The sequence below is a fragment of the Callospermophilus lateralis genome, chromosome 15 (genome assembly GCF_048772815.1).
Source record: "Callospermophilus lateralis isolate mCalLat2 chromosome 15, mCalLat2.hap1, whole genome shotgun sequence".
Lineage (NCBI taxonomy): Eukaryota > Metazoa > Chordata > Mammalia > Rodentia > Sciuridae > Callospermophilus > Callospermophilus lateralis.
Window position 1 is genome coordinate 69,407,988 of NC_135319.1, and position 13,248 is coordinate 69,421,235.

The window sequence follows — 13,248 nt, forward strand, 5'->3', positions numbered from 1 at the left end:
GGAGCCCCAGTGTGCCAGCATTTGTCATTGTGTGCCAGTGTTTCCCTAAGGCAGACTTCCTTTGTTCATTTTACCCTTTGCTTATTAAGATCCCTCTTAGCTGGGTGCAACTGTGCATGTCCCTAATCCTGGTGGCTCAGGAGGCCAAGGCAGGAAGATTGCAAGGTTGAAGCTAGCCGCAGCAACTTAACTGGCTCAAAATTTTTAAAAACTGTAAAGAATCAGGGAAGTGGCTCAGTGATAGAGTGCCCCTGGGTTCTGCCCCCAGTACATGTGTATCATTCCTGCCTTTTAAAAGGTAACACCTGCATGGTCCCAAACCAAATGGCACTTTTATGGGCTGGTCACAAGAGGCTGTGATGTGCCCCGAGGTCACTGGGTTCCTCTCTAATGAGATCTGACAGCTGGTTGTCTCGGTCCCAAATGACCATGTTCAGCACAAGACAGTAGTTATGACAAACAAGAATTTCAAGAAACTCCCCATTCTCCAGCTTCCTGTTTTCAGCTAGTGAACAAAAACCAGGGCTTGACTCAGGAGGAGGGGGAAGTGGGCGTGGCTGACCATTGGCTGGCTCCTTGCTGAACCTGTTGTGAAGGGTTGTGGGTCTTGGGAGGTATTCAGTTTCAGGTTCCAGCCTGGGGGCAAGTGACTGGCCTCACTGAAGAGGTAAAGTCTTTATGGAGCACGTACCAGGTGCCAGGAATTGGGAATGCTGACACCTTAGGCCTGCCTCTTCAGAAGAGCCAGTAGTGACCCAGAGAGGAAGAAAGGCACATCAGCAGTGTTAGAGCCACAGGCAGTGGCCCAAAGCATGTGTGCACAGAATGCTGTGGGTGAGAACTTACCCACATGGGGTTTCAAGGCAGGCTTCCTGGAGGAGGTGACTGCTCCCCGGGAGAAAGGTGCAAAGGGAACTCAAGACACATGTTTGTCCTGAAGATTATTGAGTGCCACTATGGGCCAGATGCTGAAAAGCACAAAACAGCTTGGGAGGACTAAATCAGGAGACAACACGTGTTGAGTGGGAAACGACAAACAATTTAATCTTTCTAGGTGACTGCATTCTAGAAAGTGCAAGAAATGACACTGGAAAGAGGTAAGCAGATAATAAAAAGACTTTTAATTTGTCTTTTTTGTGTTCCTTATTGACAGCTTACACAATGCCAGGTCTTGTCTAAGCATCTCAGTACCTACATTTTCATGTTTTAGCCTCAAAACAGGTCTCTGAGGCAGAGCCTTATAATTATTGCTACAATGGTAAAGAGATTGAGGCACTCAGAGGAGTGAATTAACTTCCAGGATCACAGGGCTAATAAGCAGCAGAGCCAGGATTTGAAGCCACATCTTTTAGCCCCAAAGGCCATTAACTAATAGGTCAGACAGTGAAGAGCTGAGAACTTGGGACTCCTTTTCAAAGGTGGGAGGAAACCAAAGAAAGCTGTCAAATCTTAAAGGAGTTAAAGCTGTTTGGATCTTTGTATCTTGAAAGTGTTCTGCTCTTCCTCAAAGGAAATAAAAATACAGCTTCCAGTATTTGTGAGGGGGAGCGGATTTTATTTGATCTGAAATTTCTCACTGTTTAAAGCCTGTTCCTCACCATAGTTTATTATTCCTTCCATTTCATGTTTTCTCACAAAGACTCAAGAAACCCAATCCCACTGGAAAATGTTACAAAACACCCTCTGTGCTAGCCATGAAAAGAGTCTGTCCCTGGGCTCTCCACCCACCTCCCAGCTGTCAGCATGCCCTGACTCTGGGTGGAGGCAAGCCAGGGCTGCGGGTGGCTTCCCCGATGTCTTGCCCAAGATGGACCTATATGCACATACCTGCTCCCTCTCCTGCCCTAGCTGATAGCTTTTGGGAGTTCTGTGTAAAATCTTCAGAGAAATTATTTTGTGGATTTGGATGATTAATTTAAATGATGAGGCCAGTGTTTATTGAGGCAAAAAAAGTATTCGTAGGTTCATATTTGATCCTCAGAGCAACAGTGAGGTTGGTATACACACGCCTCAGCCCCCATATTACAGATGGGCAAATGGAGATTTAAGAAGGCCAAATCAGTTGCCCATGGGCACTTAGTAAGTGACCACCCCCTATAGCCCCGACTCACAAGAGACTTTTCTACTCACAAAGCCCTTTCTGTTTCATCCTCACCAGAGCTTCAGACAATGGGCAGCTCAGGTGGTAAGTGACCCCATGTCACAAAGAAGAACCTGAGGTTCCCAAAGTTGGCAACAGGCCTAAGATCCAGGGCTAAGATGGGTGGCTGGGAGCCTAGTACCTGGGAATTCTGGGTACCCCTTATCCTGTGGTCTTCCCCCCAATTCTAGTGCCTTGAACTAGACCCTGGTCCTCCAGAGGTGGGCATGTGTCTGTGTGTATAACTGTAGAGGGACTTCCCCTGCTTCAGGTTTTGTGGCCACCAGAAGCCACTGGGACATTCACTCCTTGTGACCCACCCACACTCACATGAGGTTACTGGGCAAGAGACTCTGGGAAGTTCCCTGATTTTCTGAAGGACAGAACCCTAGGAAGGTTGGCTCTTCTAGCTCACTAGGGCTGATCAGTAAATATTTTAAAATTTTATGAGCTTCTTATTAAATGGCCAATAAAAATAAACTACATAAACTCACAATATATATTGTGGGTTTGAATATATTAAAAACAAAGGTGATAAATACACAAAGTGGATCACTTTCCAATTATTTACTACAAGTTATTATCTATACCCTTCACGGTATTTATAAATCAGCATGGTAGGAATATCACATGATGGCATTTAGTGTATGAGGTCATGTACCAATACCGTTTGGATCAACCACAGAACACATATGTGATAGTGATCCCATAAGATTATAAAGGGGCTGCTCATTGCTACCTCCTAGTGGTATTGTAGCCATAATAACGTCTGGTGCAATGCGTTTCTCATGTTTGTGATGATGCTGGTGAAAACAACCCCTTTTAGGTATATTTAGATACAAAAATATCATTGTGTGTGTTGTCTACAGTATTCAGTATAGGTTTAAGCCTCGCCAGCTATAGGCTGCATCCCCTAGGTTTGTGTAAATACATTCTATGATATTTGTGTTAGGAAACTGTGTAGGGACACATTTCTCAGGATGAGTCCCATGTATGACTACAGCAGTAAATAACATATAATGTTAAAAAAAAACAAAATGAAAGACTACCAAACATCTCTTCCCAACTCTATTTTCAGTGACATTACATTGGTAGCTCTTGGCAAACACTACAAATCAGGGGTGCTCTCCCTGCTGAGTTGGTTTTGAAACATTTTAAAACCCACTACTGGGGCTGGGGTTGTAGCTCAGTAGTAGAGCTCTTGCCTCACACATGTGGGGCCCTGGATTCGATCCTCAGCACCACATGAAAAATGAAATAAAGGTATCGTGTTCATCTACAACTAAAAATATTTTTTTTAAAAAATTCACTACTAGTTGAGGACAATCTGAAGCTGAAAAGGTGACTGTGGGGTCTTGGCAAGGACTTTCCAGCTTCCTTCTGCATAAGGGGGTAGAGTGATTGATTTCTCACTGAGCCAAGGCACCTGGTTGAATCCTTTCATGTGTCCAACCTACTTGTCAGGTGCTCAGATGCTGGATAAAAAACGTGACAAAGCTCAGTCTCGAACTTCAGAGATAGAGGGGGGCTGCGTCCCTGGGGGATACCACACCCATTTCAAGCCCAGGCAGATGCTCAGATGCATCTGGGGTTCAGCTCTAAGTGATAGAAGTTGGGGGCTAAAAAGGGACACTCGTGGTGGGTTGGGAGTCATGAGACAGCTTGGAGGAAGGCATTCACTCTGAGCCTCTAGGGGGTTCAAGGGTACAGTGATATAGATAAATGAGGAAAAGGTCTTTCATCCAGGGGAGGGGCAGTTTGGGCAACAAAATTCATCAGATCATTTTTTAAGAGGACACTTCTTTTCAGAAAGTTGCTCTCCCCAGCTAGAGAACTTTTCCATGACCCCTAGGGACAGGGGAATGCATAGCTGACTTCTCATCGTGCATCTTTGAAATCATGGGTTCTGGTGACAGGCTGCTGCTAAGTAGGCTTGTATATATGCACATCCCTCCACAATGGTCCTCTGTTTCCTCATCTTAAAAACGAAGGGGTAGTTTCTCATTTCCATGTTATTCAATTTTGATTCAATAGTTGGAGACTATTCCAGTCAAACTTACCCACTGCTTCTACAGAGAATACAAGCCTTCTGCAACATATTTCTCTCTTCATCACCTAGTCTACAAAACACCTTTCAAATTCTGACCAAATCTGAAATACTGAACTCCAGATAATCCTGCCCCACCCTTGCTTTGAGCTGAGGGTAGCTTGGCTCTAGTCCAACAGCCAGCTGGGGCAGAGGAACTTGCGAGAGGGAAGTGGGAGATCTCCAGCTTAATCTTTCCCTTTAGCTTACAGTGGTGTCAGCATCTCTCCCAGGCTTCTTGTGATAGGGTGGGGGTCAGTCACAGCTGCCCACACTCTCCTCTGGGGTCTCTCTCTCTCCCTGTCTCGTTCTCTTCTTACATGAGGTGTGCAGTATTGATGATCAAACCCAGGACCTTGTGCATGCTAGACAAGTATTGTCCTACTGAGCTGTATCCCCAGCCCTTTTTTGTTTTTGTCTCTGTAAGTGACCAAAGCTGGCCTTAAACTTGCAATCCTTCTGCTTCAGCCCCCTGAGCAGCTGGGATTACAGGTGTGCACCACCACAGCAGGTTTTCTTTAGGCTCTTTGGTAAGGTTCTGGGGTCACTGGCTGGTGAAGGCCAAGACTGAGTTGGGGGGAATAGGATGGAACGATCCACAAGCAATGGATTACTAAAGGTCTTTTGAAGGAAAACAGTGCTGCTGTAATTGAAATCCTGTGCTTCTCCTTTGTCAGGACTCCCTTGATTTCTTCTCTCTAAAACTCAGCCAGGCAGATTCTCAGCCTTGTGCCCCACTAGCCCTTCCAGAGCTTTCTGTCTAGTCAGAGGGGGCAGACTGGGTCATTGATGACTCCATTCTGGTCTGGCTGGCGCCAGGGAGCTGAGTATGGGGCTTCTCTCTAGGCTAAAGGGCAAGGGTCATTTTCTCCTAGGGCATCTTAGGACATCCTTCATTTGCAGACTGGCCAGTGGCCAAGGTTTAAAGATGCTGCTTTTGGAGTCTGGGCTCCATCTTCTAGCGAGGAAGCATTGTAGACTTCCTGGGGTTGTTTTTGGTTTTGGGTTTTATTTTTTTGCAGTACTGGGGATTGAACCTAGGGCACTCTCTCACTGATCTACACTCCCAGACCTTTAAAACAATTAAAAAAAAAAAATATATATATATATATATATATATATATTTTTTTTTTTTTTTTTTTTTTTTTTTGAGACAGGGTCACGCTAAATTGCCCAGGCTGGCCTGGAACTTGTGATCCTCCTGTCTTGGTCTCCCAAGTTGCAGGGATTATAGGTGTGCACCACTACACGTGGCCTTCCTGGGTTTTTGAGTGTGGAGAAGAAGTTAAATTCAGGTGCTGCTACAGAGGCAGCTGTAGAAAACCTTTCCTGGTAGTGTTTACCCCAGGAAAGGAGGAGGGAAAGGGACATGCTGGTCTTTGGGGACTAAGATGGTATGGCTAATGGTGGGCCCAGTCTGTGGGTTACAAAACCAAATTTAGGAGGCACATTGGATCGAAGTAAATATTGCCTTCAAAATATATCCTCAACCCTCCCACTCCTCACCATTCCCCCGCTGGGCCAAAGTTCCAAGCTGTCATGTTGCTTTCCCAAACCAGCACAGCAGCTCCCTCCTCATGTTCTCCAGCTCCCATCTCATCCCTTGAGATCATTCTCCACTCAGCAACTAGGGTGAGCATTTTAAAAATGCAAATCAAGCCAGGCATGAGGCATTCCTATAATTCTAGTGGCTGGGGAGCCTGAGGAAGGAGGATTTCAAGGTCAAAGCCAGCCTCAGCAACTTAGTGAGGCCTAAGCAACTCCATGAGATGCTGTCTCTAAATTAAATGTATTTTTTTTAAATGGGAGCTGAGAGCTGGGGTTGAGGCTCAGTGCTAGAGCATTTGCTTAACACATGTGGGTCACTGAGTTCGATCCTCAGCACCACATAAAAATAAACAAAGGTATTGTGTTCATCTACAACTAAAAAAAAAATTAAAAGAAAAAACGGGGGTTGAGGATGTGGCTCAGTGGTTAAGAGCCCCTGGGCTCAATTTCCAGTACAAAAAAAAAAAAAAAAAAAGCAAATCAGACTGTTCCATTTAAATGTTTAAAATCTACCAGTGACTTCCTATCATATTGGAATAAAAACCTAAATTTTTACAGGCTCGGTAATGCACACCTATAATCCCAGTTACTCAGGAGGCTGAGGCAGGAGGATCACAAGTTTGAGGTCAGCCTGGACAATTTAGCAAGGCTCTGTTTCAAAATAAAATGATCTGGGTATGTAGCTCAGTAGTGAAGAGGTTATCCCAGTAGCAGAAAAGAAAAAAATCTCCTCCCTCCTTACAAAGGCCCCATGGGAGCTGGCCCTGTCTCCCCCTGATCTTACTGGGGACCGCTCTCCCACTCACTTGCTCCACAGTAGCCCTTCTGCCCTTTCCCACCTTGAGACCTTGTCACCTGCTTTTCCCTCAGCATGGATCCCTTTGCCTGACGTTTCTTACCTCCCCAGTCCCCTCTTTTAAAGTGGCCATTCCCTCCTTTTGCCTTTTTCATATTGTCTTATAAATGACTTCAAAGCTTTTATGAGTTTCAAACCTTCTTATGTATCTGCTAACCTTCACTAGCATGTGAGGTTCATGAGACCAGGCAGCCTGAGTGTCCCAGGACAGTGAATGGCACATAGTAGATGCTGGATAAAAATATTTGTTGACAGAACGAGCAAATGTACAAATGAATGAGCTGTTTCCTTCTGAAGAAAAACTTCAGTTTATGTATAACACCTGCCATTGCTGCAGGGCAGAAAGGAAAGTAGAGTGGGCTGAGAGCAGGGAAAAATGGTGGGAGTAGCACTCTAATTCTCTTGTGGGGTCACACAGGGTGGGGTCAGGGGAGTAAGGTACACCTTCTAGGTGCTAACCTCACCCTGGGCCTCCTTCCAAGCCTGGCGTACCTTGATCTTCACTTTAAAAGGATCGATCAGGAAGATCACCTTGGGGTCGCCCACCAGGGAAGGTAGCTGCCCATTATCTGGCACCTCCAAGTCGAACCTCTGCAGCATCCAGGCTATGAGGAGGAAGAGCTCCTGGCGGGCCAGGATCTCTCCTACACAGGAGCGGGGACCAGCTCCAAAGGGCAGGTAGCTGAGAGACGGTGAGATGAGCTGGCTCCCAGTTGGATCCAAGAAGCGCTCTGTGGGCAAGGGGGAGGCATTAGCCAGGGATGAGGCCGTGGAGAATCATGCTTCCACCCTGGCTGAGGCAGAGATGTGGCCCTGTCTGAGGACCTCCAGACTGAAGAGAGATAAAGCTCTGCTCTCAGGTAGCCCTTCATGTGACACAGAGGAAATGAAATGATCAAGAATGATGGGGAGGGGAGGGGGCAGTGTTAACAGATGAAGATGCCACCATCTAAGCTTTAATAGGAGTCAGATGCTTAGAGGACTTCACAGAGCCGTGCAGTTGGTTGGAAGGAGAGCAAGGGAAACCCAGCCATAGTCCAGCAGTCTACAACAATGTGGGCGTGGCAACAGGTCCATGGAGATGGGGCCAAGAGTTTTCTAGTAGCAAGCTTGGCAGATGGGAAGAGAGGCTTGGGAGAGGGGGGACCTGTAGAGCAGAGTCCAGGCTGGCTGTGTGATCTAGGGAGCATGACAGGATGGAACAGGGACTTACCTGGCATGAACTGGTCTGGCTGGTTCCACTCCTCCTCATTGTGATGAAGTGCCCACAAGTTGACGATCACCTGTGTGCCCTTGTCGATGGTATACTCACCAATGCTGTTCCAAAGAGGGAGAGGAAAAGGGGTCTGTGACATTGCCCTTCCCTCCCCACTCAGCCCCAAGTCTCCACATTCTACCACCTTGGGGAAAAGAATCCTTTACTCCCTCATTTCCCAATCATCTGTCTTTTCCTTAGTTTGTAACAGATCAAATCTGAATCAAGCTCTATCCTCTAGACAAGACACTGTACACAGGGACATCCATGGCTGTCAGGGGATGTGGTATGCATATATCTAAGGCAACTGTTGGGCTGGGCAGGAGCATAGAACTCCAACAGCTTCATCCCAGCCCACATGCCTCCAAGGGCAACAAGCAGCTAGCTTCCTGGGAAATTAGGTGGGTCTGTGATTGGTCAGTGGGTGTCAGTGGGTGGTAGATACACTGATCAGAAGGGCCAGGGGTAGGATCATTGTTAGGAGTCAGCGTTCAACTCACAGGCTGAGGGGAGGGCTGGGGTATGGATGAGGAACCAGGTGGGCTGGCAAGCAGAGTTGGCCTAGATGTCTTTGGGAGGGAAGGCATACCTGGAATCAGTGTTAGCCTTGTGGGGTATGAGCATTGGGGCCACAGGTCTGATGCGAAGCACCTCTCGGATGGTGGCCTCTAACATGAGGAGGTGGTTCCTGTCACTGAAAGTTGGTGTACGGCTGAAACCTACATTCTGGTCAATCTCCTCATGGATCTTCTTCTTCACCTAAGAGCCAGAGGGAGATGCACATACCAGAGTGCTTCAAGCCCAAGAGAAGCATGGGCTTGGCAGAATCCAATGGTCACATCCTGTAGAGACCCTTTCCAGCACAGCCCAGGCCCTACTTCCAGACGACGGAACAGCTTTAATGTGGGGCCAGGGCCAGCACCTACTTGGGTGAGGGACAGGGCAGCCCCAGGGCATTGCCTCTCCTTTTCTCTGGGATGCAGAGGTTATGCTGGCTGGTTCCCAGGCAAATGGAAAGACAGTAGTGGGGACAAACTCACCTGAGGATTGTGCAGCAGGAAGGCTACAATCCAATGCACCACAGAGACTGTGGTCTCCACACCAGCTCCAAAGATGTCTGCTATGGTGGCAACAACGTGATTATCTGAAAGCATATTTGAATCCAGGTCTGGGCCACCATTGTTATTCTCTGCATTCATCTTGGCTTGCATGAAAATGTCCAGCATGTTGGTGATACAGTCACTGTTGAATTTCTCCTGGGTTGGGGAAAGTTGAGACTGATAAGGAAAGAGCTCCACCTGCAGCACTCCTGCCATACTTCTGTTACACTAGTCAGGGCCTCTTACACTTGGAAGTGGAGTGGGGCTAGCAGGACCTATGTTTACGGAGGTAGGAGATAGCACTGTGCCTTCTTTAAATTTGAGGGTTAGACAGATGCCATCTAAGCTCCTCTTTTATTCCTTACTTTACCACTTCCATTCATTAATTGGGTCAATTTGTATTGTGCATTTACTATGTGCCAGACTCTGCTAAGATCTGCAGATATTACAATGTCCAAAATGTACCCCAGTCCTGTTCCCAGGACATTTTAAAATATACTCATATTTTTCTCTTTCTTTCTTCTTTTTTTCTTTCTAGTATTGGGAATTGAACCCGAGAGTGCTTTATTACTGAGCCATAGCCCCAGCCCCTTTTATCTTTTATTTTGAAAAGGATCTCACTAAGTTGCTTAGGGTCTTGTTAAGTTGCTGAGGCTGGGCTTCAACTTGCGATCCTCAGTCTCCTGAGTCTCTGGGATTACAGATTTGCACCACTATGCCTGGCCACTTCACTCATACTTTCAACTTCTCAATCACCTACCTTGTGCTTTTTCAATATCTGATTCAGTATTTCATCTCGCACATCAACACACCTCTTTAGCATTTCCAGGGTTTTATTGGGGAAAATCTGGGAAGTAGAAAGAAATGTCAAATCCACTCCTCTTCCACTTTGCTATTCCAGCTATGAGAATCCATCCTGCAGATCCTAGCTTTCTGTCTCAGGAGAATTTCTACTTCTTACCTTCATCCTTAATGAAGGACAAGACGGGGACACAGAATGGGCTCCTCAGGGACAACTCCAAGAAGAGAGGAGGGTACAGATTCCTCTTCCCAGTTCAACCAAACATCAAACCCTGATTACTATATGCGGAGCTCTTTGGACTAAGATAAATTTGAGTCTGAAGACAAGGGCAAGTTCCTTAACCTGGTTAAGCCTGTTTTCTCTTCTCTACAATGAAGATAATAAAACATACCTCCAAGGGGAATTCAATGATTGATGTTTATAGAGTGCTTAATACTGGCACACGACAATTGGAAAATAAATGAGAGCCACTATCATGAGTATTAAGATTCATGATTCAAAAGGCAGATCCATTTGTATAGAGAAGTGGCCAAGGTTGTATGAGGCAGAGGTCAGGCTGAGGAGGTCAGGAAAAAGATAGGTCTGGAGACAAAGAAGAATCAGGGACACTGTCTGCGTTTGCTGGGATCTGAAGGTGTCATTTGGCTTCATTCTCACCTTCAACCAGGGGAATATGTCCACCAGAGTTTCATTTCCCAGACTCTCCAAGATACTGCTACTGAAGTTCCTTATGGTTCTCAACTCTGGATCCTCAGTTTTGTAGGAGATGTTGAAGCAGATGATGCAGATTACGTTAAGTATGGCCATGAAGACAGGAAAGGACAAATCTATGACTTGTCCATGGTGGGTGGCCAGATGATCACACAATACACTGGCTTCCCGACATACTGAGGGGAGAGAGAGGCGTGAGGGTGGGGACTGCATTTGTACCCTGGCCACCCTCGACCTTTTTAGCCAGGGTGGGGCAGAGATAGCAATTAGCCACTAGATGGTAGCAATCTCCAAGAAAAGACTGAAATAAACCATCCCTAACCCTTTCCTCCTCCCCAGCCCTCTTTTTCACTCCCAGCCCCTGTGTGATCAGCTCCAGCCCCCGGCGCCATCCCAGCACTCACTGATGTTCTCCAGCTTCTGGTCACCCTCCCTGAACAGGGCAAAAGTGCCCAGCACCAGCTTCCGGTGCAGCTGCCATTGAGTGTTGGAGTCAGCAAAGGCAATGCCCTTCCACTGGTCTGACAGAAGACCTAGAGTTACCTTTGGAGAGCAGACAAGGCTGTAGGACTCACACACCATCCACCCACCCCTTGCCCTAGCCCTACTCCCCCAGCCCCTCTCCATTTCTGGGGGAGAAAGCAGGTACCTGGTGGTGCTGACTCCCATGTGGGGATATCCCTGTTCTATTCCACCATGACTGTTAGGTCTTGATAGGACAGACTAAGGCCCTCTATTTATGGGAGTAATTAGCACCAGGGTACTGAGATGGGACACTGGGAGTATTTCTGGGATAGCTATCCAACAGCAAGCTCAATGGGTCAACGCAGTCCTGAAATGCTACTGTAGGTCAGTTGTCCACCCCCATGAACTGGAGCCATGGGGATAGTTCCAGAGAAATAGCAATCTCACTGGTCCAGGAGTCAGGGTGTTTCTCCCCAGTAACTTCCCAAGTGGGGAAGAATCACTCCCCCCATTTTCCACAAAGAATAGCATCAACACTGGCTATTTATTGAGCACTTCTGTGCTGGGGCCAGACTAGGTGCCTTATATAACCTTAAATTAGGACCAGAGAGATTATCATCTAGTTCAGGGGTGAAATGAGCGGGGTGACAGATCCACAACCCCTCAGGACAACACACCCACCCCACTCCACTCCTGGGCAGCCCATTCTAGAGGACCTCCTTTAATTCTTCCTTCCTAATTTAGAGGCTAGGTGAGTTTGAGAAGTTCCTCCCCTCTTATCTACCCCCGACTAGTCTGATTTTGAAAGAATATTAAGAACTGCACAACCCCAGGGGGTAGGAAGGGAAGAAGAATGGACACTGCTTACCACAGGGGGCCTCCCAGAGAATTCCTTGCCCTTCTTGACAAGCACCTCCTTGGCTAGCTGGTGGTTGCCAATAATCACTATAGTCTTGGTGCCCACACGAAAGGAATAGATGGGTCCATATTTTTTCTGCAGCTTGAAAAAGTTGACGTGCTTGTGGCCATGTCTGGGGAGGAATGGTAGGCTGCCCACCAGGGGCAGGTGTGGGAGGCTCTTGGGATACTTGGCCCCAGGAACCCTTACCTTGGGCCAAAAGACATAGGCTAGGATGAGCAGCAGAAGAGCCACGAGCTCCCACATGGTGGCGAGGTGCTGGCAGGCAGGAAGGATAGCTGGGGCAGGAGAAGCTGTAGCAACTTTAGGGTGCCAGGAGGCCTTTTTAAGGGCTTCTCTGATCTTTACCTTGAAATTCTGTTATCTCTTGGCTTGTGAAAGTCAATCCTGGTGCTGAGCCAGGCCTGACCTCTCTCCAAGAACCAGGATATGAGGGGTAGGGGAGGCCTCTTCAAGGGCTGGCTCAACTGGAGGGCAAACCAGTGGAGGAGGAGCTGGATAAGGCAGGACAGCTGGTCTCCTCCCTGGAACTCTTCAGCCATGGATAACCCCAGAGAGCGCCAGAGGCAAATGGTATCTGAATTAGCAATCAAGGCTTAGGACTTTCCATGTTGTAAAATCAAAATCAGAATCATTGGAGAGATAAAAATGTCAGCAGAATTACAACTCACTAGGCCTGTCAGAGACACTTCATCCAGTATATCATTTAATACTAGAGAAAAGTGAAGTCAGATTAAAGACACATAAAGTGGTGGCAAAGTCCCACATGTCCTAATTTCCTTGGTAACTGCTCTTTCCAGAGGTGTCGGTGCACAAGCATTGAGAGTACTACTCCAAGAGCCAGACAAGTTTGGGTTCAAGTTCTAGCTTGGTAATTTTTTAGCTATATGATCTTGGGTGAGTTACTTAACTTCTTTTGAAAAAACTGCTTTTATTATGTGTGTATTTTTGAAAAATTACTAATTTCTGGGTTTTTTTTTTTTTGTTTGTTTGTTTTTGTTTTTTCATGCTGGGGATTGAACCCAGGGCTTCATGCATATTAGTCAAGTGCTCTATCCCTGAGCAACATCTCCAACCTTCTATTATATTATTATTTATTTTTTATTTTTTGGTACTGGGGATTGAACTCACTCAACCACTGAGCCACATCCCCAGCCCTATTTTGTATTTTATTTAGAGACAGGGTCTCACTGAGTTGCTTAGTGCCTCACAGTTGCTGAGGTTGGCTTTTTCTTTTCCTTTTTTTTTAATTTTATTTTTTTAGTTGTAGTTAGACATAATATTTTTATTTTATTTATTTGTTTTTATGTGATGCTGAGGATGGAACCTAGTGCTTCCCACATGCTAGGTGAGTGCTCTACTGCTG

At 46.5% G+C, this 13,248-nt stretch overlaps 1 protein-coding gene across 1 annotated transcript; it reads right to left on the reverse strand.

Annotated features, from left to right (window-relative positions):
- Positions 1-7,015: 7,015 nt before the first annotated feature.
- Cyp17a1 (cytochrome P450 family 17 subfamily A member 1) lies at positions 7,016-12,128 on the reverse strand. The gene is made up of 8 exons (XM_076834917.1): positions 11,832-12,128; positions 10,903-11,041; positions 10,445-10,674; positions 9,746-9,832; positions 8,926-9,141; positions 8,475-8,644; positions 7,844-7,947; positions 7,016-7,361 (listed from the first exon to the last, which is right to left on the reverse strand). The coding sequence occupies exons 1-8, from the start codon at positions 12,126-12,128 to the stop codon at positions 7,078-7,080; spliced, it is 1,527 nt and encodes a 508-aa protein (XP_076691032.1). The 3' UTR covers positions 7,016-7,077.
- Positions 12,129-13,248: the final 1,120 nt, after the last annotated feature.

Excerpts from the sequence above, each read along its gene's own strand:
- Cyp17a1 (XM_076834917.1), bottom strand. The coding sequence starts at position 12,128 with ATGTGGGAGCTCGTGGCTCTTCTGCTGCTCATCCTAGCCTATGTCTTT. Across the intron at positions 10,675-10,902 it reads CCAGAAGCTGGAGAACATCA|TATGTCGGGAAGCCAGTGTA; the intron begins GTGAGTGCTGGG and ends CTCTCCCCTCAG. Across the intron at positions 7,948-8,474 it reads AAGGCTAACACTGATTCCAG|CATTGGTGAGTATACCATCG; the intron begins GTATGCCTTCCC and ends TCTTTGGAACAG.